Genomic DNA, 25,939 nt, shown 5'->3' with positions numbered 1-25,939 from the left:
ACACAAAAATACTCATAATGGTTGAAAAACCTAAATGTGAGACAGGAATCCATCAAAGGGGCAGCCCGGGTGGCTCAGCAGTTTAGCGCCTGCCTTCAGCCCAGGGCCTGATCCTGGAGACCCGGGATCGAGTCCCACGTCGGGCTCCCTGCGTGGAACCTGCTTCTCCCTCTGCCTCTCTCTGTGTCTCTCATGAATAAATAAATAAAATCTTAAAAAAAAAAAAAGAAATAAAAATTTATAAAAAAGGAATTAAAAAAAAAAAAAAGGAATCCATCAAAGTCCTAGAGGAGAACACAGGCAGCAACCTCTCTGACCTCAACTGCAGCAACTTCTTGTTAGACACGGAAACAAAAGCAAAATGAATTCTTGGGACTGCATCAAGATAAAAAGCTTTTGCACAGCAAACAGTTGACAAAACCAAAGGACAACTGACAGAATGGGAGAAGATACTTGCAAATGTCTTATTAGATAAAGGACTAGGATCCAAAATCTATAAAGAACTTACAGATTTTCAACACTCAAAGAACAAATAATCCAATCAGGAAATGGGCAGAAGACATGAACAGACATTTCTTCAAAGACGACATACAGCCAACAGACACATGAAAAAAAATGTTCAACATCACTTGGCATCAGGGAAATATAAATCAAAACCACAATGAGATACCATCTTACACCGGACAGAATGGCTAAAATGAACAAGTCAGGAAACACGAGATGTTGGCAAGGATGTAAAGAAAGGGGCACCCCCCTTACACTGTTGGTGGGAATGCAAGCTGGTGCAGCCACTCTGGAAAACAGTACGGAGGTTCCTCAAAAAGTTGAAAATAGAGCCCAACAATTGCACTACTAGGTCTTTACGCCAAAGATACAAATGTAGTGATCCAAGGGGGCACTTGCACCCCAGTGTTTATAGCACCAATGTCCACAATAGCCAAACTATGGAAGGAACTGAGATGTCCATCGACAGATGGACAGACAGATCAATGGATAAAGAAGATGTGATACACACACACACACACACACACACACACACACAATGGAATACTACTCAGCCAACCAAAAAATGAAATCTTGCCATTTGCAAGCAGGTAGATGGACCTGAAGGGTATTATGCTAAGAGGAATAAGTCAGTCAGAGAAATAGAATTCTCATATGATCTCACTCATGTGGAATTTAAGAAATACAACAAGATCATAGGGGAAGGGAAGGAAAAAGAAAACAAGACAAAATCAGAGAGGGAGACAAACCATAAGAAACTCTTAATCATAGAAAACAAACTGAGGGGGATCCCTGGGTGGCGCAGTGGTTTGGCGCCTGCCTTTGGCCCAGGGCGCGATCCTGGGGACCCGGGATCGAATCCCACGTCGGGCTCCCGGTGCATGGAGCCTGCTTCTCCCTCTGCCTGTGTCTCTGTCTCTGTCTCTCTCTCTCTCTGTGACTATCATAAATAAATTAAAAAAAAAAAAAAGAAAACAAACTGAGGGCCGCTAGAGGAGAAAAAGGTGAGGGATGGGGCAACTGGGTGATGAACATTAAGGAGGACATGCGATGTAATGAGCACTGGGTATTACATAAGACTGATGAATCACTGAACTCTACCTCTGAAACTAATAATATACTATATGTTAATTAATTGAATTTAAATTAAAAAAAAAAAAAAGCCTCCAGGCCTCCCCTGTCCCATCTCTGAACCTAGGGGGTAGAGAAAAATTTCCTCCCTTACAAGGGAAAAAACAACCCAGTTTTGACAATCAAATTGTAAAGATAGGAGGGGCTGCGTTGGTTGGCAGGGGGCTCCTCACCCAGAGGAGATGCTGCTGAGAGGTTTCTGCACGAAGTGGGAAATTGGAGCAGATGATCTGCTTCCCCACTTTTGCCACCTAGAGGAGGTACACTCGACCACTTGGAGTGAGAAACACTGAGAGATGGGCAGGATCCCACAGTTGGGCAGATGAGAAAATGAAACTTTATCAGACCCAATGTTCCTTACTGAACATATATAGCGCTCAAGGAAGATAAACAAATCTCAGACAAGGCCACTTTGTAGTTGGAACAAGGCAAGGACAAGGCCACTGTGGAACCACAAATAATGACAATTTCCTCCTAACATGAGTAAGTCCTGCTTCCTTCTCAATAATAATTCTGGCCCACTTCAATCCTCCCACCTCCTGGGTAAAATTATTAATAAGATACTTAACCACTGAATTGCCCCTGCGACTGTAATCCAATTCAAAACTGTTCCCCACTTGCTTAAACCCTCCTTCTAGTTACCCACCACAAACCCAAATCCTACAATAAGCCCTTACCAATTCCCTCTTAGCAAGGTACCTCATGTTTTCTCTGATGTGAATTCTCCCTTGCTGAACAAGATAAATAAATCTGATTCTTTTTTGAGTACAGGTATGCTCCTGATGGGATTTGATTGTGGACTTTATCGTAGTCTTAGCTTTCTTCAGCCCAGTCCAGCAGTACCCAAATAGGAAGACATAAGAATTTTAAGGGTTACTTGGAAGGGTTACTTTCCGTGATGGAGAAGCAACCTGCCTTGGGCAGGTATTCAGTGGTAGGGGTTATGGGGCTGGGGTGAAGGGCTCAGGTGGGAATTGGGAAAGTTTGAATAATTCTCCTTCCACTGCCATCAGCCCTTTCTGTGGCCTGGGGTAAACCATTTCACTATGAGCCTTTTTCCATTTCTGTAAAAAAAAAAAAAAAAAAAAACAGATTGAAATATATTTCTAAGCTTCTTCTAATCTTAATATTCTAGGATTCCAAACTCTAGAGGTTCTTATATTCCGAGATAAATGTTCCCTTCTTCGTTCTCTGTACAACACTCATTACTGTTGCCATATCTGCATACCACCTGCACTTTTATGTATCTATGTGAATCATTTCTCAAAATTTTTTCTTTAAATAGACCTTCAGTTTTTACTTAAATTTCCAGAGTGAAATTTACATCACTTCTTAAATGGAAAACCAGCGTCGCTGAAGCCGCCTTGGCCCCTCAGGCCAACCTCATAATCTAAACTTCAGAAACACTCAGAGCCCAAAGACTGATGAACTAACCTTTCTTTGTGTATCTATAGATTGTGCATTCTTTCCTAGAAATAACATAGCACTTCTGCACCTCACAAAACAGAAACCAGACCCCCTTGCACAAACCCCAGGCACTAAGGAACCAGGCCCCCTTGCACAACCTTCCAGCCCTGTGATAATGTTGGTAAAGCTGGCATGTGTTAGGGCCACTGCATTCCCTTTACTGGTTAACTGCCCTAAACCCCTTTCTAAATCCCTGAGTCAGGCAGAAACCTCAGAGCTGGCCTTCGGACAAGAGTGTGCCTTCTCAGCACTCCCCCTGGGTGGCTCTTGGTTGAGAGCCTGCCTTGGGCTCAGGTCGTGACCCCGGGGCCCTGGGATGGAGTCCCACATAGGGCTCCCCACCGGGAGTCTGCTTCTCCCTCTGCCTATGTCTCTGCCTCTCTCTGTGTCTCTCATGAATGAATAAATAAAATTAAAAAAAAAAAAATAGTGTGCCTTCTCTCCAGGTGGCCAGCCTTTTGAATAAAGCTCCTTATTCCTTTCCAAGCAAAACTCAGTCTCTTGCTATTGGCCTGGAGTGCGACGGACAGCCCACCTTGGGGTTCAGCAACACCGCTTGGTAGAAATGAAAGAATTTCTGCAAGCACACACAAAAACCCTAAGACAAAACAATGTTGTTTAAGATGGGCTTACCTTCTGGAGAGATTTGGAAAATGAAGCCCTCGCCCTGTCAAAAAGGGAGATAAGCAAAGGTTAGAAACACGTTAACTAAGTACTGGTGTCAAACTCTCTTAGGTTTGAAGCAGGACTTTTCTCTGCCTAACGTGTTCATGCACCGCGAGGCCCTTTCAGGTACCCTGAGTGGCGTCTACACCTCACATTTTCAGAAACAACGCCCATCCTTCGCAGCTTGAAACTGGTCTTTCAGTTCTCAGATTAAATATAAACGTCTCAGAACACCCTTCTGGGACTAGCACCCCCCCCCAACTACATTACTTTCCCCTCACATCGTAAGCATTAAACTTTTATTGAAGAGTACTCCCTCGTACTACTTTAGGGTACTCATCACAATGTGTCGTGGTGCATGTATGTTCAGACTCTTTTCATACATTTCTGTGCACTTCTGTACCTCCGATCTCGACATATAATGGGTTCCCAGTAAATGCAGGTGAGGTGAAGGAATAAAGCCTTCACAGCTCCTGCAGCTGTGGGTCGCTTTCGCCCCATTCTCCAAGCCTGCTGAGACCAGCCTCCTTCCTCCGCGCGAGGCCGGGTTAGCCCCGCCTCCTCCCCCCCCCTCGCCGGCCACATTAGCCCCGCCTCCTCCCCGCCCCCCGAGCAGGCCTAGCCCCGCCTCCTCCCCGAGCCGGCCGCATTAGCCCCGCCTCCTCCCCCCCAGCCGGCCACATTAGCCCCGCCTCCTCCCCGAGCCGGCCACATTAGCCCCGCCTCCTCCCCGCCCCCCGAGCAGGCCTAGCCCCGCCTCCTCCTCCCCGAGCCGGCCACATTAGCCCCGCCTCCTCCCCGAGCCGGCCGCATTAGCCCCGCCTCCTCCCCCCCAGCCGGCCACATTAGCCCCGCCTCCTCCCCGAGCCGGCCACATTAGCCCCGCCTCCCGCCCCCCAGCCCCCCACGTTAGCCCCGCCTCCCGCCCCCCAGCCCGCCACATTAGCCCCGCCTCCTCCCCACGCCGGCCACATTAGCCCCGCCTCCTCCCCCAGCCGGCCACATTAGCCCCGCCTCCTCCCCGAGCCGGCCGCATTAGCCCCGCCTCCCGCCCCCCAGCCCGCCACATTAGCCCCGCCTCCTCCCCACGCCGGCCACATTAGCCCCGCCTCCTCCCCCGAGCCGGTCTAGCCTCGCCTCCAACCCCCACCCCAGCCGGCCACATTAGCCCCGCCTCCTCCCCCAGCCGGCCACATTAGCCCCGCCTCCTCCCCACGCAGGCCACATTAGCCCCGCCTCCTCCCCCCGCCGGCCACATTAGCCCCGCCTCCTCCCCCGCCGGCCACATTAGCCCCGCCTCCTCCCCACGCAGGCCACATTAGCCCCGCCTCCTCCCCCCGCCGGCCACATTAGCCCCGCCTCCTCCCCCGCCGGCCACATTAGCCCCGCCTCCTCCCCCCGCCGGCCACATTAGCCCCGCCTCCTCCCTCCCCTCTGGGACGGTTTGGCTCCGCCTCCCTCTTAGCGCCGGGTCGATTTGGCTCTACCTTCTCCCTCTGCGCGACGCTGATTTAGCCCCGCCTTCCCCCTCTACCAATGACAGAGGCTCTCTCGGCAGCGGCGGCCGAGGGCGGTGGGCGGGGCCACGCAATGACGCCACCCGCGCGTTTCCGGCCTGAGAAAACGCCGCGTTTCTGAGGCGACGCCTCGACTGGCAGTTACCACCGCGCTAGAAGCCTCCCGGGCGGCCGCCGGCATCAACAGCGTCACCATGGGGGCTGTGCTGGGCGTCTTCTCTCTCGCCAGCTGGGTGAGTTCGGGGTCTGGTGTCTCTGCGGGACGTGTCGTTTTGGGGAGGGCGATAGGGCGTCCCAAGCTCTGACCCGATCGGGCCTCGGCTGGGGGCTTGTGGGGACGGGCCCTGGGCTGCAGAGCGTATCCGGGGGCGCAGACCCAAATCCGTGATGCCCGCTGCTCCCCGCCCCCGGGTCGGGATCGGGCGGCTCGCCTTCCGGGTTTGTGGGGGGAACGTAGGAGGCCAGGCCGTCATTGTTTACAATTTCGATTGCCCCGCCCCCGCGGGGTTTCCGGCCTCTGGGTTCCTCGGGCGCTGGAACCCGGACCGCGGAATGAGAGTTCCGGGGCGAGGGCGCTCTGCTTCATCTCCCGGGGCCTTCTTCAAGTGGCGTCGTTTAATTTGGGGTGGCTTACGGGATATCGTTATCGCATAGCGCGGATTTCCCCGGGCTACTGAGTGTGTGGCGGAGCTGGGATTTTAACCGAGGCCAGTTTGCAGTTGTGCAAAGGAACAGAAGAAGACCGTGGCCCTTCCCGTAATATGGGGATAATCACCCCAGCATTCATCGCCCTGAGAGCTGCTGTGAGGATAGAGTGAATAAATGGGTGGAATCGCTCGGTAGACTGTAAACGCCATATTTTGCAAGGAAATTTTAGGATCTGTGGAAGAGAATATGGTGAGTTTCCTCACGTACTCCCTCCCGGGGAGTAGGATTTTTTAAAATCACTTATATGTTTCATTACTTCCCAGCTGATGTTCCTTGACCAAAGACTCGATCTCAGCTCATTGCACTACCACTTCTTAGGGACAAAGTGTATTTTCCGTTCTTGAAGCTTGTTGGCCCCAAATCGAAAGGGCGTTTGGTCATTTACAGGTTCCTTGAGAGCAGTGGCTTTCCAATTTTTTGACCTTGACCCGAAATTGAAAAAAAAAAAATAGATTTTACATAGTTTACTTAATACGCCAGTTTTGTGAGATCATTTTTACCTTTAGCATCTGCTGTACAATTTTTCTATCACAGAATAAATCCCGGTAAATTGAATTTTACAACCTAGTAGTGGGTCAGACTACTTGCAAAGTAGATTTAGAAGAAATATATAGTTAGGGTAACTGAGTAAATTTGTAAATTGAAACAAAGATGTCTTGCTCATCCTAATAACCTGAAACGCATTTTGCCTTTGATGTAAAACTAATATTTGAATTAATGCCATCGAAGCATTTCTATCTGTAAACTGCTTTTCTATTTTATTAATCTCTTGTTCAGCAGGAATAGCAAGGAGTGCAGTGTACCAGAGAATGGAATGAGGGAGGGAAGGAATAATGGGAAATGAGGTCGGAAAAGTAGCAGCGAGCCAAATCATGTGGATACCTGCTGTGTGGTCTTAACAGGCCAATTTAAGGACTTTAACTCAAGTGATATGCGGATCCATTGTAGAAAAGAGAAATGATGTGATCTGACCTGTGTTGGAGAACAGATTGTGGAAAAGAAAGGGTAAACCAGTGTAGAGGAGGAAGAACTTTGCTTGCATCCTCTATGGGGTTGGTGGTTGGGGGCCTGCAAATTAAAGTACTGAAAGATTAGCGAGAGAAAAAAAGCACTATGTACACATGCAACACACACACAGGATGTTATTCATCGTTCAGTGATGAATAACTCAAAGGGATGGTTAGAAATTAGGGCTTATTGTATACCTTACTTAATAGGGGAAAAGAAAAGAGCTTCTATAGGAAGAACAAATAGATTTCTTTAGGAAAGACAAATGGGTTTTTAGGAGAACAAACAGGAGATGAGAAAGTTTGTGGTAATACTTGTTTATGTAGGTGCAAAGGGCTTTTGCCTTCTTGATGGCCATAAAACTCCCTTGAAGAGGGAATTTATGGCAGCCTTCTATCCCAGAGGTTGCTGCTTTTAGTCAGATGAGGAAAGCTCCAAGAACCTTTTCTTCACTATATCTGTTGAATTTCAAGTGTCTTCATCTTAAAATAATCTTCATACCAACTCTGGGTTCTGATCGGGTGGCTACTGCAGTGAAATTGGAGCCATCGCATTTTATCCGGGTGAAAGATGATAGTAGTGGCTTGGACCAACATGATAGCTAAGGATGCTAAGAAAGTAGTCAGATTCTGGATATATTTATTTATTTGATTTATATATTTAAAAATTAAGTAGGCTCCATACCCACCTGAGGCTTGAACTCACAATCTTGAGATCAAGAGTCCCTGCTCTACCAACTGAGCCAGCCGGGTGCCCCAGATTCTGGATATATTTTGAGGATAAAGCTAATGTGCTGACAGATTGGACGAGGGTTTTGGAAAACTAAAACATCAAGGATGACTCCAGGGTTTTTGGCCTGAGTAACAGAAGAATAGAGTTGTCATTTACTGAGATAGGGAAGTGACTTAACGTAGTAGGTCAGTTATACAGATTGAGTGCCTACTTTAAAGGTACAAGAGACACAACAGTAGGTGGCCCTTCTTAAAAGCACTTATATTTTCATGATGTTTAAAAACAAGTTAGTGGGTATAAGGTTTCTAGGGCTAAATAAAAAAAAAAACAAAAACCCAAACCACAAACTGGGTTGTTTAAGCAACAGAAACTTGTCTCAGTTTCTGGAGGCTAGCAGTCCCAAGTTGAAGGTGTCAGCAGGGTTGGCTCCTGAGAGTGGTGAAGGAGAATCTATTCCATGCTTCTTCCCCAGCTACTGGTGGTTTGCTAGCAGTCTTTAATATTCCTTGGCTCGTAGATCTCTGCTTTTGTCTTCACTTGGTGTTTTCCCTGTGCTTCATGTTTCTGCCCAAATTTCTCCTTTTTATGATACCAGTCATGTTTAATTAGGTGCTCACTCTTCTCCACTATAACATCATTTTAGCTAATTACATCTGCAATGATTTTATTTCCGAATAAGGTCACACTTTCAGGTACTGGGAAATAGGATTTCAATATATGAGTTTGTGGGGGTAAGGGGACACAGTTCAGCCCATAACAAACACTAGGCAATTATTATGAGGTTATTTAATAGGGCAGAAAATAAGTAGCTAAAGAGAGTCAAGAGTGTGAGAATGCAGATAAAATAAACATGAAGCAATTAGTGTCATTGTTTTTGGCTGTAAAACTTCTGTTTCTGTCTGCAGCCAGCTATTGACCTCTATATGGTCTTTTGGCCCAGACTGTAGTTAAGAATTGGAGACTGAAGCTGGGTGATCATTTTCCCATTTTCCCATGGCTGTTGCAATTACAAGTAAAAATGGTTCCAAATATGCCTTCATCCAGAATGCTCACCAGAGATCCAGGTTATTCTTTTTTTTTCAATTGAGATAAAATTCCATAACATAAAATTAACCATTTTAAAGTGTATAGTTCAGTGGCATTTAGTATATTCACGGTGTTATGCTGTCATCATATCTGTGTAGTTCCAGAACATATTCATCCCTCCAGAGAGAAACCTGATTCCCATTAAGCAGTCACTCCCCAGCCTGTGTCCCTCCTTTTCTAACCTTTGGAAACTACTAATGCTTTCTGTCTTTGGATTTACTTACTCTGTATATTTCATATAAATGAAATACAATGTGTGACATTTTAGATCTGGCTTCTTTCACTTAGCCTGATGTTTTTTAGGTTCACCCATGTTGCACCATGTATCGGTACTTCATTCGTTTTCGTGATTGAATAATGTTCCATTGTATGGATTTACCACATTTTATGTATCCATTTGTCAATTAATGGACATTTGGGTTGTTTCTGCCTTTTGGCAACTGTCAGTAGTGCTGCTTTGAACATTCATGTACAAGCTTATGTTTGAATACCTATTTCAGTTCTTTTAAGTGTATGTTTAGGAGAGGAATTGCTGGGCCAAGTGGTGATCCTGTGTTTAACTTTTTTGAGGAATCTCCACGTTATTTTTAAATTGAGCTAAATGGCTCTTGTTATCTTTATGTATAAGGGTTTCCATGTAATGGTGCTTGATGCTATAATACCAGTTTGGTAACTAAGATTACTTAAATAGCAAGTGGAGTTAGATTTTTATATTATTTTTAAATAAAGTAGGATCCTGTGTGAGTATAAGTAACATTTGTTGGGCTCTTAGTTTGTCTTAGTATGTTTTAGGCATGTGTTGAGTACTTAATAGAGCAATGTCTGAGGGAGGAAGATTCCGTTATTCAGTTGCAGATGGAGAAATAAGCTTAGCTTATGTAACTTGCTGAGTTAGAAACAAATAATATTGACTCTAGAACCCATGCTTTTTTTTTTTTCTTAACTAGGCTCCATGCCCAGCACAGAGCCCAGCATGGGGCTCAAACTCATGACTGTGAGATGAAGACCTGAGCCGAGATCAGGAGTCACATATTCAGTTGACTGAGCCACTCAGGCGCCCCAGGACCCCTGCTTTTAACCACTTCCTCCAAACCATAACTTTTTTTTTTTTAAGATTTTATTTAATTATTCATGATAGACACAGGGAGAGAGAGGCAGATACACAAGCAGAGGGAGAAGCAGGCTCCGTGCAGGGAGCCCGAAGTGGGACTCAATCCCGGGACTCCAACATCACGCCCCGGGCTGAAGTCAGGCGCTAAACCACTGAGCCACCCCGGGATCCCCCAGCCATAACTCTTTCAGTTAAAGCTGTTAAAGTCTGGTTTGCCTCATCTTCTACTCTGTGACCTTTATGACATGAAGGAGTCCACTGAAAGAGGTCTCAAATAGCTGTGGTGTGCTTGTTACAGGTTCCCTGCCTTTGCAGCGGTGCCTCATGTCTGCTGTGTAGTTGCTGTCCCAATAGCAAGAATTCCACGGTGACTCGCCTCATCTATGCTTTCATTCTCTTCCTGGGTGCTGCTTTGTCCTGTATCATGTTGACGGAAGGGATGGAAACGCAGCTGAAGAAGGTGAGTAGAAGTAACGGTAGCCTTAATGGACTGGTTATTTGTATTTTCTATTTTGCATAATTGTAGTTGTAATTAACGTCCTTATTTCTTTACTGTTAGAAAACTCAGTCAAATTCATTGTGATTGTTGGTTTTTAAATTACTTTTGGGTACGGTCAGGACATAGAATATAAAAGTATTAGTCCTTTTCCAGAAATCAGGGTACTCAGAATAAACGTCTTCAGGCTCTACTCTAGCATTTGAAAGAAAGATATTACAAGAGTGGCACAAAAAAATTCTTTCCACGTATGTTTTAGAGTTAAACATTTAACCTAGGATAGCCCTTCACCTGTGGAAAGAGACGGTTGTAGCATGAAAATTCATGTCAAAATGGGAGATAACCTCATCAGCAAGAAGAGCAAAGAAGAGAACACTTTTATTTGTGAAATGCAAATTGTTTCTACTCTTTGGGGATAAGATTGTAAGTGAATTGGAAGACAAAGAGAAAAGTCCCACAAAACAGTCTTGCAGTTGTTGATGTAGTCAGTTTTATAAACTCAGGCCTTCTTATGACAGGATACAGTCTTTGTTTAAATGTGGATATTCCCATAACATTGAAATTGCTTTTTCCAGATTCCTGGATTCTGTGAAGGGGGATTTAAAATCAACATGGCTGATAGGAAGGTGGATAAAGATTGTGATGTTCTTGTTGGTTATAAAGCTGTATATAGGATCAACTTTGCCTTGGCCATCTTTTTCTTTGTCTTCTCTCTGCTCATGTTAAAAGTAAAAACAAGTAAAGATCCCAGAGCAGCAGTACACAATGGGTATGTAAATTTATTTTATTATTTACTTACCATATTATATTGTGTGGATCCTCCCCTTGGGCAGTTAATGTTGCCATTCTCATGGAAGCAGTAGAGTATATGGATCAGTGGCCCACATATATTTCTGACCTATTGTACATGTGAAGTTGTTTCAGTGTCATTTTCAGTTGGAGTTCTGTAGCATAGAGGGGAAGAGCAAAGTTTTGTCTTTTTTTCAATACCTTTGTTTCAAGTTCCTAGATTTTTTCAAACACATGTGAAACAGTTTAAGGAAGGGATCCCTGGGTGGCACAGCGGTTTGGTGCCTGCCTTTGGCCCAGGGCGCGATCCTGGAGACCCGGGATCGAATCCCACGTCGGGCTCCCGGTGCATGGAGCCTGCTTCTCCCTCTGCCTGTGTCTCTGCCTCTCTCTCTCTCTCTCTATGTGACTATCATAAATAAATAAAATTAAAAAAAAAAAAAAAGAAAAAAAAAAAAGAAACAGTTTAAGGATTGTGCTAGGAACTGTATGCACACGCAAACACATATGCTTTTTACTGGTATAAGATACAAATGAAAAAGATAAAAAATAAAAGAAATAGACTTGATCTATTGAACATCATACAGAAAGATAAACTAGTTATATATGGGCCACTGATTTATAAATCTGTTGTTTCCCATTCCTGACTGCCCCCGCCTCCGTTCTCCTTTGACATATAATTCTTATTTGGAGACTGAAGGAAGTTTTATATACTTTATATGTATTTTAATCTCATTTTTGTAGATGTAGTAACTGAATTTCAGAAAGATTAAATAAAGTGCCTGAGATCTCTGAGCCAGTGAGAGTGGGGTTGGGATTAAAACTTGGGTCTGTCTAGCTCCAAAGCCTGATTCCTTCCACTTTGCCATACAAGCCTTTAAAGATCATGGAGGGATCCCTGGGTGGCGCAGCTGTTTAGCGCCTGCCTTTGGCCCAGGGCGCGATCCTGGAGACCCAGGATCGAATCCCACATCGGGCTCCCGGTGCATGGAGCCTGCTTCTCCCTCTGCCTGTGTCTCTGCCTCTCTCACTCTCTCTGTGTGACTATCATAAATAAATAAAAAAAAAAATTAAAAAAAAATAAAATAAAATAAAGATCATGGACTAAAAGCCACGTTTGGTCCTAGCTTTGCTAGTGATGAATTGTGTGACTGTGGGCTCAAGGCACTTATGTCCTATATGTGAAAGGATTAGGTGATAACTTTTCCCTACATCTAATAGTTAATTGCTTTATATTTAGCTAACATTGTTAGTAGAATGCTCCAGACTTCTAGAAAAATTTCTATCTTCAGTTGCTAAATGTAGGGAAATTCTTAAGTTGTAGGTTTATCTCTTATTATGTCTATCAATGATTTGTTCTCTGGGTTAATGTTTGTCCTGAAATTGTCTGAAAAATTCAGTGAAGCAGATTCATATCAAATGAAGAAATAAGCCCAGAAAATCATATTGGAAATGCTACTGAGTCTTTTGCATTTCAGGAATTCACTTTTCTCAGTGGAAGGATGAAAATTAACATTTCATAAATGCACTTTTGTATTTTAATAGGTTTTGGTTCTTCAAAATTGCTGCCATTGTTGGTATCATGGTTGGCTCTTTCTACATCCCTGGGGGCCATTTCACCACAGGTATGGCTCACTGCTAAGAGTTAATTATACTATATATACAAATTTTACAAATGATAAGAGTTGAAGTTACATTTTCATTACTGGTTTTGCAGAACTGGCAATTAAATGAGGTGGCGTTCAATTATATGACTTGGTACTACCATTAAGGTAGCAATTAATTGATTAAACTCAGGAGGTATTCAGCCCATTTCTCAGCTGTTCTGGAACCGTATGTTGCCAATATTTTAATCGCTTACCTTCTCACTTGGCAATACTAAGTTAATCTGAGAGTTTGTCAACATGGGGACCTGTACTCATATGTGTCCTACTATCCCTACCTTAATATGCTTTCTTACCATAATATCAGGTAAGAATTTTTTATTTATTCATGAGAGAGATACACTGTCAAATAGCTGTGGATTTCCACTGTGATTTTTTTTTTTCCTTCTAAAGTAAAAGGCTTTTATTATACCATTTGGAATGTCAGATCCCAGACTGCCCTTGGCACAGCCAGAACAAGTTTTAAAAGGTCTGAAACCCAGCAAAACACTTCTCAGAGAATAGCCTTTGAGTTTGGAATTGGAATAATCTTATACTGCTGGAGACAGAATATGTCTTTACTCACCTCTCTCTTGAATCGAAATCGTTTTAAAATTGGATAGTAACATTCTGAAATGTTACTCTTGTGGTAAAGCATAACTTTGTTCTTTTGGTTTGTAGCCTGGTTTATTGTTGGCATGGTTGGGGCCTTTTTGTTCATCCTCATCCAGCTAGTGCTGTTGGTAGACTTTGCTCACTCTTGGAATGAATCATGGGTAAGTCGAATGGAAGAAGGAAATCCAAGGTGCTGGTATGCCGGTAAGTATCTAAACTCCCCTATAAGAGCCATATTGCATTATGCTATATTAAACAGGATGTACAGTAAAAATCTCCATTGATTTAAATGTGTAAACTTCCAAATTAGAGCTGACTTTTTAAAAACTAGTTTCCCAGTTGAGTCAATTCCGAATTATACATATAACTGGAAAGAGGAAGCACAGGTGATAGAAATCATTGGCTCTCAATTCATTTATTTTGAAATTTGTAATGTAACTAGATGTGTTTAGATAAGGAAAAACATCTGTATATTTAGTGATACAGTTCTGGTTTTGATTTCCTTGTTTCCACGGACAGGGGACTCAGGTAGGTTTTACATAGGGGTCACCTGCCCACATCCCTCAGGCAGGTAGAAGTGAACAGTCTTTACTGCTTTATTCAAAGTATGGCCCACATCCCTTGTAAAAGCTTTCTGGTGGAAAAAGGGCACTTAAAATTTCTAGGGTGGGAATAGGATTTCTAGCTTGTAATAATGGGGAAGGACTTTGGAGTTCTCTACTTATTAGGGGCAACGACCTAGCCATTTAAAAAAATAGTGTTGAGATCCCTAGCCTCTGCACCCCACCCATTATTAACATAACAGCTGCTCTTGTGTGAAGAATGAAAAACCAGGAATTACAGAAGAAAACAGATTACCTGTAATGCAAATCTATAGTAATTGATACTCACTGTTAACATATTACTCTGTATCCTTCCAGTCTACTTTCTTGCATATGTACCTGAAGAGTCACTGAAAAAGATGTATATTTGTATCTTATTAATTTTTACATATATTATACATTCGAATAGCTTACAGTTGACTCAGAGAAATAGCCTGTGACTATGTGACTACAGCGTAACAATAAATACTTAATAATATATTTCTGAGCACATACTTGGTTTTTTCCTTAGAATAAATTCCTAGGGGATCCCTGGGTGGCTCAGTGGTTTAGCACCTGCCTTCGGCCCAGGGTGTGATCCTGGAGATCCAGGATGGAGTCCCATGTCAGGCGCCCTGCATGGAGCCTGTTTCTCTCACTGCCTGTGTCTCTGCCTCTCTGTGTCTCTCTCTCTCTCTCTCTCTCTCTCTCATGAATAAATAAAAAATCTTAAAAAAAAAAATTCCTAGAAGTAGAAGAGTGGAAGAGTATAGATATATTAGGGGTTTTAGTACACATTATCAAACTGCCCAGTTTTCTTTTCATCTTATTTATCTAGCTTACTTTTTATTTATTTATTAATTTTTAAAAATATTATTAATTTGAGGTAGAGCACATAAGCAGGGGGAGAGGCAGAGGGAAAAACAGGACTCCTGCTGAACTCACGACCTGACCCAAAGGCAGCCGCTTAACCAGCTGAGCCACCCAGGCGCCCCCTAGCTTGCATTTTTTTTTCCTAGCTTGCATTTTAAATAACAAAAGCAAAACCAAAAAAAAGAAAAAAAACCCCAAAACGAATACAAAGATGATGGAACTTAATAAAAAATAAAAATGCCAATCTCCACTCACTTGCAACCCACTTTCCTCTCTAGATGTGACCACGATTACTGGATCTGTATGTATTTGTGCACATGTACACATGTTTCTGTTACTTAAATGTAAATAGGTTCACATTATATATTCTCCATGACTTGCTCTTCTCACCAACTATATGATGAGTATCTTCTGACATATCAGTGAGTTTAGATACATCTTACTTAATGGTATATGGTTCCATGGTGTTCCATGGCATGGTAGACCATAATTTATTTAACCATTGCCCTATTTTGTTGGTCACTTCAGTTGTTGATAACTATTTATTTTAGCATGAGATTTAAGAAATTGTTTTATTAGGGTGCCTGGGTGTTTCAGTTGGTTAAGCATCTGACTTTGCTTTAGGCCATGATCTCAGGGTTCTGGGATAGAGCCCCACATCAGGTGCCACACTCAGTATGGAGTACAGTTCTCCCTCCATCTTCCTCTGCCTCTTACCCTCCCCCTGCTCATGCTGTCTCTCTCTCTCAAATAAATAAATAGAATCTTTTTTTTAAAAAAATTGTTTTATCATAATGAGTTGGAAATCCCAAAACACCTCCCCATTTCTGATAGAAATGTATTAATTTTTTATCTATTTACTTCTGTTTACTTACTATAAAAAATGAATTTTTATAATTCATTTGAATTACTCAACTTTAAAAGAATTTAATAATGAGTTATAGATTTGTCATTTTGGAGTAACTAAAGAGTAGATACATCTTGCATATTCATATGGAAAAATATTAAGAACTGTGCTAGTACTTTAACATACATTATCATTTTATAGTAACATCATATACATTGCTTAATTTTAAATATGCAAAACCCATGGAGATTATTAATAGAAACCGGTTTTCTCAAATAAGTCCACGCTGTGAATTAAGCACAAGTTAATTGAGCTCACCACTGCTATAGTTGGCTGGGCATACTGTTATTTTTTTATGTTTTCTAATTTTCAGAGTTACATAGCTAACTTGATTATGTGAACATAAAGGAATATTATTTTAGGTTTTCGAAAATAGCAAATATGCCACTTTCCCACAATGATGTAGTTTCATCATGGCAGGAAGCGGGTTTATGTAGCCAGTGGCTGCAGAGGACAAATTTCATAAAAGATGCCTGTCCGTTGTTTTCTGCTGACTCCATCCCTGGCATTTAGCTTGCTAGAACTTGGCCAATTTGAGGGCCCACAAGGTTTGCAAGTTCCTAGAAAAGCTTATAATGCACATTATGTAGCATACAGTTAGAGTTTACTCTAGCTGGAATGATCAAATATCTGGTATTTGAACCCATGGAATTGAGGTAGGTGATCTATAAAGTAAATCCAGCCACCTCTAACATGATCTGAAACGTCAACCTTGGGCCCTTCTGTAATTTCCCTGTAAAATGTAGACCACCATCACAGTAAAATAACGTGTCTTTATTTTTATATGAAGAAGAGAATTCTTCTTTGTTAGAAATGTTTGCCACAGTCACGTGCATTCATGTTGGTTTCCCATTTTCCAGCTTTGCTCTCCGTCACAAGCATCTGCTACATTCTGTCTGTCGTCTTTGTCGGCTTGCTCTACACGTACTACACCAAACCAGATGGCTGCACGGAGAACAAGTTCTTCATCAGTATTAATTTGATCCTTTGTTTTGTGGTGTCTATTATATCCATCCACCCAAAAATTCAGGTATGGTTTTATGCTCCTTCCTCCTATGAAAGATTTTTAATGAATGCTAAACTTGAACCAATGTAACCTTTATATGAGTTTATGTTTATCTACTTAAACATTTTCCCATATTATGATAAATTCTTCATAATTCTAATTTAATAACTGTAAAATGTGCCATTGAGTGCCTGTATCATAATTAAGTGAATAATTTCCCTAGTGTATTAAAAAAAAAAAAGAAAACACCTAGGTAACCTGAGAATTTTATAGCTCTTACAAAATAGTTTATGTCATGAGAATGATTTTTATGAATCAATAACCAAGCTGTTTTAGGGAGATTAAACTAGAGAATCATTGCTTTTAATAGTTAAAAACAAAACTCATGTGTGCAAGTTTCATCATTTAAATACCATACCTTAAAAAAATTCATGGAGCTTTATATAAGAAATAGGAAAAGAGATGTACACATCACCTCTCCTTCCAAAAATGAGAAAACTGAAGGTCCAGAGAGATGATGGGTCACCTAGCTGGTTAGCACCGCCGTTGAGCTTAGTCTCTATGCCACCAAGGGACTAAAATCAAAGCCTCTGCGGAATACACAGGCATTCCAGAGCTATCAAATGCCTGGGGAACCAATAGTACACGGTTCCTCTTTCTTGGTTCTTTTTCAGGCCAACTCAGACTGAAAGGTTATTTGTTCTCTTTCAACTGTCAAATAGAATAAGAAGGTTCTCAGTTAATAACATTTCACGGGGGGCCCAGGAATTCCACTGGGTTTTAGAAAGTCAGCCCTTGCAGTTCCTGTGGCATTGTTTTCTTTTTGATTCCATAGGAACACCAGCCTCGGTCTGGTCTCCTGCAGTCCTCTCTCATCACCCTCTACACCATGTACCTCACCTGGTCAGCCATGTCAAATGAACCCGGTAAGGGAATGTCAATAGCACATTCATTTGATGGAGAGAAAGTAGGAAATGACTCCTTTGGCAGGTGCAAAAACTAGAGGTGAAGCAAATACCAAACAGGCGAACAAACAAAAAGCTTCACTTAAATGGACTGTGTTCACTGTATGATGATGCAGATACTCACATTTCAAGTTTTATTCTCCATGTCTGTCTGCAGCTGTTCATAGCTGACAGCCTAAAGGACCGCAGTCCTTACACAGTCTAGGCTTTTCCCTGGAATAAGTCAACTAGTCAAGAGTTGGACAAGGCACCATTGTTTTGGCCCTTTGTAGCATTGTTGTAATTGAATTTCACTGTGGTGTTACAGGCTCTAGAGGAAATGGCTGTAGAAACCTCCTTCTGTAGTTACTGCATTGTACTGTATTGAGATAGTGCATTCTATGGACTTGTTTTAAAGGAAAATGGTTACAGCAGACCCTTCAATGATGACTCAACTTACTGCTATTGTACTCCTCTTTAATAACCTTGTAAAAACAAAGCTAGCAGAAAAACTCCCGGTGCTTTAAAGCCTTTGTACAACAGACCCAAAAAGATTTGCCAGTTAAACGTCAAAATCCGTAAAGTCAAGATAGACATTTATGAAATTTGACAAATGCTTTGTTGTATCTTTTCTTTTTTTTCTAAAACTAAGTCCCTGATTGCAACACAAGTAGGTAACTAATTGCTGAGTTTGCAGGTTCTTTTAAGTCTAGCATTCCCATGTTTTACATCATGACTGAATGATGTGTGAGCACATCCCTCACATCCCTTCCTGGAACAAGAGAATCTCTAACTAAAGATAATAAAAAGTCTTCCACTTTCAGATCGTTCCTGCAACCCTGGCCTCTGGACCATTGTGACGCATATGACCGCACCAACCTTGGCTCCTGGAAATTCAACTGCCATAGTTCCTACCTCTGCACCACCCTCAAAGGGTGGGCATTTTATAGATCTAGAGAATTTTATTGGGCTGACAGGCTTCGTTCTCTGCCTTTTGTATTCTAGGTAAGTTAAAAAGTACTTGGGACAAGAATCTCATCAAGGTTAATGGCAGAGCAAAGAAGCTATTTTGCTTTCAAAGAGCAGTGTGAAGAAGTAAGAAAAACAACTTAACTCTTCTTTATTGAAGTCCTCAACTTCAGTTACTAGCCACATATATTTCTTAAAGCCTAATAAATTCTCTCATCAAATAAGTTCTTCCAAACTGACATAGAGATACCTTCTCCCTGGATAGGAAGATAAAGTCTTCACCTGACCGTAAATCTGCTAGGGTAGTGGCTCTGAAAATTGGTTGGTTTCCCCTTTTGGTAAGAAAATCTTAATTTTCTGATTGTTGTAAAAAATATTTCTAGAACTGTAGAATTGTATACATCTGATTTTAAAATCTCTAATCCAAGAGCTCAGATATAATGTGTGTTAGCACTTTGTGTTCATCCTCTTACCCATTTTTTATTGATATTTTGTATATAATAGCATGTAGTTTTAAAATATGAGCTAAAAATGGGCAAGAATATATTTATACAAATTAAAAACATAAGTGAGATAAGGGTAAAGTGGGAAATGAAAGTATCCTCCCTCCAAATTTACCTCTTCCATGGTTAACATTTTGGTACATATTACTTCATACTTTTTCCCCTGTGCTTCTACTTATCTATCAATTTATTTATTTCCTTATAATTATATGTAATTTTAATTTTATATGTAGTTACATATAACATTGTATTTATATTACTTGATAAAATAATTTTTAAAAATAAGTTAGGGACACATTATAAATACATATAGTATTCTCAAATATGAATTTGTCATAATTTGGACAACTTTCCAAGTATATGCAGATTTTTTTTTTTTTTTTCTTAATGATTGTTTAAGGGTTGGCAAACTACAGCTCTTGGGCTGTCTATTCTTGTAAAGTTGTATTGGAACACAGCTATACTTACGTGTTTTTAAGTTGTCTGTGACTTGTTTGTTTTGCTTTTGGCCTAATGTGTTTTGTTTTGTTTTTGAGATACAATTTCCATACTATAGAATTCACACTTTTAAAGTATACAGTTGAGTAGTTTAGTCTGTGTTTTCAGGATCGTGCAGCCATCACTACCGTCCATTTTAGAACATTTTATTTTACCAAAAAGAAACTTCATGGTCATTAGCAGTCACTTCCCTATTCCTTATCGCTCCAGCAGTGGCAGAAACTAATCTCCTTTTGTTTCTGTAAATGTGTTTATTTGAATGTTTCGTTTATGTGGAATCATGAAATATATGGTCTTTGGTGACTGGCTGCTTTCATTTCACTTAGGATGTTTTCAAGTTTCATCCATGTTATATAGGACTTAATTGTTGGAAATGATACTCCATTGTGTGGATATATATACTACATCTTGTTAATCCGTCATCAGTTGATGGATGTTTATTTGAGTTGATTCCACCATGGGACTATAATGAATAATGCTGCTGTGAATATTTGTGTACAGGTTTTTTGTGTGAATGTACATTTTCAGTTCTCTTTTATCTATACCTAGTTGTAGAATTGCTAGGCTATGTGGTACCTCTTTGTTTACTTTTTTGAGAACTGCCAGTGTTTTCCAACGTGACTACATCATCTTAACAGTCCCACTGTACAAGACTTCCAATTTGATAATTTTTTAATCATTACATTGTAATTGTCTTTTTTATTGTAGCCATTCTAGAGGATGTGAAGTGGCATTTCATTATGGTCTTGATTTCCATTTTCCCAATGACTAATGATGTTGAACCTTCTTTTCATGTGCTGGTTAGCCATTTGTATATCTTGAAGAAATGTGTATTTAAATTTTTTGCCTATTTTTAAGTTGGGTTGTCTTATTATTGTTTTTGTATATGGCTTGTGGTAAGGGGTCCACCTTCATTCTGTTGTGTGTGGCTATCTAGTTGTCTCAGCACCATTTGTTGAAAAGACTATTCTTTACTGTGTTGAGTTGACCTGGCATCCTTGTCAAAAATCATTTGACCATAAATGTAATGGTTTATTTCTGGACTCAACCCTATTCCAAATTTGTCCAGATTTGTTCTTTTTCAAGATTGTTTTGGTTATTCAGAGGGCCTTGCATTTCTGTGTAAATTTTAGGTTTAGCTTGTCAGTTTGAGATTTTGATAAGGATTACATTGAATCTGTTCATCAACTTAGAGAGTATTACTATCTCAACACTGTTAATAAGGCTTCTAGTTTGTAACATGGGATGTTTCATTTAGGTCTTCAGTTTTTTTCAGTGGTTTATGGTTTTTAGTGTACAAGTCTTAAACATGTTTTGTTTCTAAGTGTTATTTTTGACAGTATTAGAAGTGAGATGGTGTTTTTGTTTTTAAGATTTTATTCATGAGAGACATAGAGAGGCACAGACATAGGCAGAGGGAGAAGCAGGCTCCATGCAGGGAGCCCAATGCAGGACTCAATCCCAGGTCTCCAGGATCACACCCTGGGCTGAAGGCGGCACTAAACCACTGAGCCACCTGGGCTGCCCAAAAGTGAGATAGTTTTCTTAATATATGTTTTAGGTTTTTCATTGTTACTGTATAGACATAGAATTTTCATATATTGATTTTGTATTCTGCAAGATCATTTATTGATTCTAATAGTGTGTATATTCCTTAAGATCTTCCATGTACAAGGTCAAGTCACCTGCAAATAGAGATCATTTTACTTCTTTTCCAATCTAAGTGCCTTTTATCTTTTCGTTTCCTAATTGCTCTGGCTTGAACCTCCAGTACAGTAAATAGAAATGGTGACAGTGGACTACTTGTCTTGTTCCTGATCTCAGGGGAAAATCTTTTAGTCTTGTACTATTAAGTATGATATCAGCTCTGGGTTGTTCATAGACGCCCCTTTATAAGTTTGAAGAATTTCTCCTCTATTCCTAAGTTGAGTGTTTTTTATCAGGAAAGGGTATTAGATTTTGGTCAGGTTGCTTTTTGTGTGTCTGTTGAGATGATCATGTGGTTCTTGTCCTTTAGTTGTGTGTACTTTTTTATTCAGTCATTTAATAAGCTTGCAGTGAGCATCTGCCGTGTGCTGGAAATGCATAGATGACTACGGTCATTATTGTTGAGGAGTTTTAGGACTAGGAAGAAAGACAGGAATGGTAAGTGCTATGGCAGAGGGAAGCATAAGGAGTTGTAGGACTTTAACCCAGCCTCATGATGACTTGGTGTCAGGGAAGGCTTTCTAGAAGACATGGCACATAGAGAATTGAATGAGTATAGCTGGGAGAATGTTGGTAGGTGGTACATTCTAAGCATGGAAGAGGCACTTGTGGAGTCATGGACGCAGACATTGAAAACCTAATGAAACTCCTAAGCAGTTAAACTTTAAGTGGTAACCAATGAGAGTGCTCTCTGTCTTGTGATGACAGGCAGCAGTTGAGAACTTTTAAGGAGAGCCCTTCAGAAGGCCTTCAGTTCCCACATAGGGGCAGTTCAGAAATAACCTTCATGAGGACCCTCGGTGTCCATCGAAAGATGAATGGATAAAGAAGATGTGGTTTATGTTTACAATGGAATATTACTCAGCCATTAGAAACGTCAAATACCCACCATTTGCTTCGACGTGGATGGAACTGGAGGGTATTATGCTGAGTGAAATAAGTCAACCAGAGAAGGACAAACATTTTATGGTCTCATTCATTTGGGGAATATCAAAAAATAGTGAAAGGGAATAAAGCGGAAAGGAGAAAAAATGAGTGGGAAATATCAGAAAGGGAGACAGAACATGAAAGTCTCCTAACTCTGGGAAACAAACTAGGGGTGGTGGAAGGGGAGGTGGGCGGGGGGTGGGGGTGACTGGGTGACGGGCACTGAGGTGGGCACTTGACGGGATGAGCACTGGGTGTTATTCTATAGGTTGGCAAATTGAACACCAATAAAAAATAAATTTATAAAAAGGAAAAGAAAAACAAATAACCTTCATGTATATAGGCCAAAGGCAGCAATTCATCTCATCAATTCATTCCTCTTTTCTGATTTGTCTTCTTTTGGATCACCTTCCAGCATCCGCACTTCCAACAATAGCCAAGTAAGTAAGCTGACCTTGTCAGGAAGTGACAGCGTGATCCTCCGTGATACAGCTGCCAATGGTGGCAGTGATGAAGAGGATGGACAGCCTCGGCGGGCTGTGGACAATGAGAAAGAAGGAGTGCAGTACAGCTACTTCTTATTCCACTTCATGCTTTCCTTGGCTTCTTTGTACATCATGATGACCCTAACCAGCTGGTACAGGTAGGAGGCACGGACAAATCAGATGGAAGACGACTTGGCCCCCTTGGGCTGTCTATAAAATCTATCCAATGCTTAACCTCAGAATCCCCTTCTCTTAACTATGTAATGAAATTGTGTTCAGTGCTCTTTTCTGAAATACTTTTGACTTTTTCTCCGCTTGGATTTAAAATCCAGTTGGAATTCTTACAGTACAAACCATGGAGGGTTCTTCCAGACTTGAGTTACTTGAGAAAATCATAAAGCAGTCTGATCCATCTTCACTAATTTTCCTCTGTGTCTTGAGATGGCCATATAGAGTATTCTGATCAAAGTGATGATGCGATACGGAAAGTTTCAGGGATGCCATTTCAATCTAGACTTTCCCAATATCTAGAACAGGTAGGTGTTCCTGAAGAACTTTGCCCAGTGAGCGCAGTAGTCAGTTCTTCATGCTGACAAGATAAGAGTTATTTGAGAAACAGAGTCCCCTGCCTCTAATAATAGCAGCTTTCACAAGTTCCTTCTAGAGCCTTACTAGAGTGTAATGTCAGCCAGTTTTCTTGGCTTTGGCTCAGGGGGCTGGGTGCAGATAACCAGTTCTTTACCTGACTCTTTGTTTTCTTAGCCCTGACGCAGAGTTCCAGAGCATGACCAGCAAGTGGCCAGCTGTGTGGGTCAAGATCAGCTCCAGCTGGGTCTGCCTCCTCCTCTATGTCTGGACCCTTGTGGCTCCACTTGTCCTCACCAATCGTGACTTCAGCTGAACCTCTGAGAATTCATAAAGGTCTGCTTTGCTGAAAGCCCATTATCTACTTTACTTTTGCTTCAACTAAAATATTAAGTGAACACTTTGCCAATTTGACTATATCCAGGTTTATATCAGAGGGCAAAATTAAGTAATGCTTGATGCAGGATCTGAACTTTTCATTTATATGTATATTATGTTTATTTGTAAGGATATAGTGCAAAGGGAACATTTTGCGTTTTAAAGTGAATTACAGCTGTGCTGTGAAGAGAGTTCTTTATTGACCTGTAGGATCCTACAACTTTGATTTAAAGTGTAAGAAAATGTTGGATATTTGAGGCCAATTGTTAATATATTTCTATTGCAGTATCCTTAAAAAGCAAACAAAAACAAAACAAAACAAAAAAAAAACCCCACCATTTCTGTGATGGGTTTCCTTTGTGAAAATCTTCGTGTGATGGAAGCACTGTGTTCAGTCCTTAATCCCCTACCAGGTGTAGCATCATAGTACTTGGGGGAAAGGGTGTGTGCATATGGGTCCTTCCCCAGAAGAGCAGGGTGGCTGATTTGGCTACTGCTTCTACAGCTTGAGTTTGTCCACTTAATGTTCTACACTACAGCAGTGATGTTGTGCAGTTCCAGCTTTGCCAGAAGTTTGTTTCCATAAGCGCTCTGTAGGTTTGGTTATAATGAAGATTCACTTGGGAAAACAGTGTGACTTCAGCCTATGTAATTACCTTGTTATGAGTATGTAAAAGTAAAATGCATGTGAATTTATTATATTTGCACTATAAAGGTATTTGATTAAAATAGAGACTTCAGCTTTTAAGGCCCGTTCTTTTACAGCTTTTATGAGTTAACAGCCATCCTGTAATTTTTAGACCTACATGGGCAGTCAGGTTTATCAAGCATCGAGCAGAGTGCACCTATCTCTTCTAAAATTTGAGGTCTGGCTAGTAAGTAGTCTTGAACTCATCCAAAAATTGTACTAATAATATCTTCCTTGGGCAAGACACTTGGTGCCAATGAGAGAAAAAGCAGGTGCTATCAGGAAACTTCTTCAGGAGAGGTAGCACACAAGGAGGTAGAATAGAACGGTTCTTCCAACAATCATTTACTGAATCTCTCTCAGGTTCGGGGATCCAGCTTTAAACATAAGAGACACCAGTTCTGCCATCCTGGACTTCTGGTTTAGAGGGTAAAAATGAGCTGACAGTTGTGCAACATGGTGTGATGACTGCTGTGATTGAAGAATTGCAGAGAACTCAAAGGAGAGTTGCCTGGGGTCACGAATTGGGGATTGTCCTGGTAGGCTCCCTGGAAAATGTGGAATTGAGGGCTAGGACTTACTTAATAGGAGTTAGCCGAGAGAGAGAGATGGGGAAGTAGGGTGGCAAAACCGCATGTTCAAGAAGGGAGATGAAAACTTGTTCAGGAAAGCTGGCATGGGGAGAAGAGGGCAGGGACTAGGTCATGAAGGGATTTGTAAACCACACTGAAGTTTGAACATTAATGTTGAGAACAGTGGGGAGCGTGTGCATAGTGACATGAACAGACGGTCTTCAGTCACTGCCACTGACCGGTAGAGAGGGCATCTAGAAAGGAGACTGGGGGTGGGCCATATACCATTTCAAACAGAGAAGTGAAAATGAGGATGGGGGGGAATTGACAGCTGAGAGCTACGTAGTAATTAAAATTTAAAAACTGGAAATTGATTAGCTATCAGGAAGAGGCAGGTTCCTGAATGATGCTGGTTTAATTACCTGAGTTGATGGAGGTTCTGCTTATATGGTGAGACAGGAAGAGAAACATTGTGCCAGAAGAATGGAGTTCATCCCTTAAGAATGGCTAAGAACATAGGCTTGGAAGTCACACGGGGTTTGTATCCAGCTTTGCCGTTTCCGTCAAGACTGGTGGGCTAATATTTATTGAGTACATAGTATGCTTTATGACTTACTTTGGGCGAATGACGGTGTGACCACCTGTCTGAGCCTTAGTGTTTTCCTTGTTTAAATAAAAGCTAGTACCTAGTCCATGTTCTTGTTTACAGAGTAAAGTTGCTTTGCAAAATGCTTATGAACCCATTTAAACACTGGAGGTAGCTGCTAATCTCACTATGGGCTAAAATGAGACTAGACAGTATTCATAGGTCAGAGATGTTCAGCCACAGTCTGACGGAGGCTA

At 41.5% G+C, this 25,939-nt stretch overlaps 2 protein-coding genes across 4 annotated transcripts in view; one reads left to right on the top strand and one right to left on the bottom strand.

Moving 5' to 3' along the window:
- PKIG (cAMP-dependent protein kinase inhibitor gamma) overlaps positions 1–4,315 on the bottom strand; it is a 100,108-nt gene extending 95,793 nt beyond the window's left edge. Inside the window, exons 1-3 of one of the 2 annotated variants that reach the window (XM_049100489.1) lie at positions 4,172–4,315; positions 3,736–3,769; positions 2,509–2,699 (exon numbers count right to left, since the gene is read on the bottom strand). In XM_049100489.1, coding sequence (XP_048956446.1) covers positions 2,577–2,699; positions 3,736–3,769; positions 4,172–4,269 — 255 coding nt within the window. In that variant the 5' untranslated portion in view covers positions 4,270–4,315 and the 3' untranslated portion in view covers positions 2,509–2,576. Of the gene's footprint in view, positions 1–2,508; positions 2,700–3,735; positions 3,770–4,171 lie in introns of those variants that run through there. The other variant, XR_007405597.1, reaches the window with a different exon arrangement.
- Positions 4,316–5,339: 1,024 nt separating this feature from the next.
- Positions 5,340–24,569, top strand: SERINC3 (serine incorporator 3). Of its 2 annotated transcripts, XM_035705415.2 has the most exons (11): positions 5,380–5,518; positions 5,940–6,182; positions 10,229–10,390; positions 11,002–11,195; positions 12,761–12,840; positions 13,540–13,677; positions 16,695–16,864; positions 17,676–17,766; positions 18,609–18,789; positions 22,804–23,031; positions 23,636–24,569. In XM_035705415.2, exons 2-11 carry the CDS (start codon positions 6,180–6,182, stop codon positions 23,772–23,774), a joined length of 1,386 nt encoding a protein of 461 aa, XP_035561308.1. In that variant the 5' UTR covers positions 5,380–5,518; positions 5,940–6,179; the 3' UTR covers positions 23,775–24,569. The 2 variants fall into 2 exon arrangements, with proteins under 2 accessions (XP_025325936.1, XP_035561308.1); XM_025470151.3 differs by lacking the exon at positions 5,940–6,182 and having other exon boundaries at positions 5,340–5,518.
- Positions 24,570–25,939: the final 1,370 nt, after the last annotated feature.

The sequence above is a fragment of the Canis lupus genome, chromosome 24, assembly GCF_003254725.2.
Source record: "Canis lupus dingo isolate Sandy chromosome 24, ASM325472v2, whole genome shotgun sequence".
In the NCBI taxonomy this organism is placed as follows: domain Eukaryota; kingdom Metazoa; phylum Chordata; class Mammalia; order Carnivora; family Canidae; genus Canis; species Canis lupus.
This window is presented reverse-complemented; position numbering and strand designations above follow the sequence as displayed.

Excerpts from the sequence above, each read along its gene's own strand:
- SERINC3 (XM_025470151.3), top strand. The coding sequence starts at position 5,480 with ATGGGGGCTGTGCTGGGCGTCTTCTCTCTCGCCAGCTGG. Across the intron at positions 13,678-16,694 it reads TCCAAGGTGCTGGTATGCCG|CTTTGCTCTCCGTCACAAGC; the intron begins GTAAGTATCTAA and ends CCCATTTTCCAG. Across the intron at positions 18,790-22,803 it reads CTCTGCCTTTTGTATTCTAG|CATCCGCACTTCCAACAATA; the intron begins GTAAGTTAAAAA and ends ATCACCTTCCAG.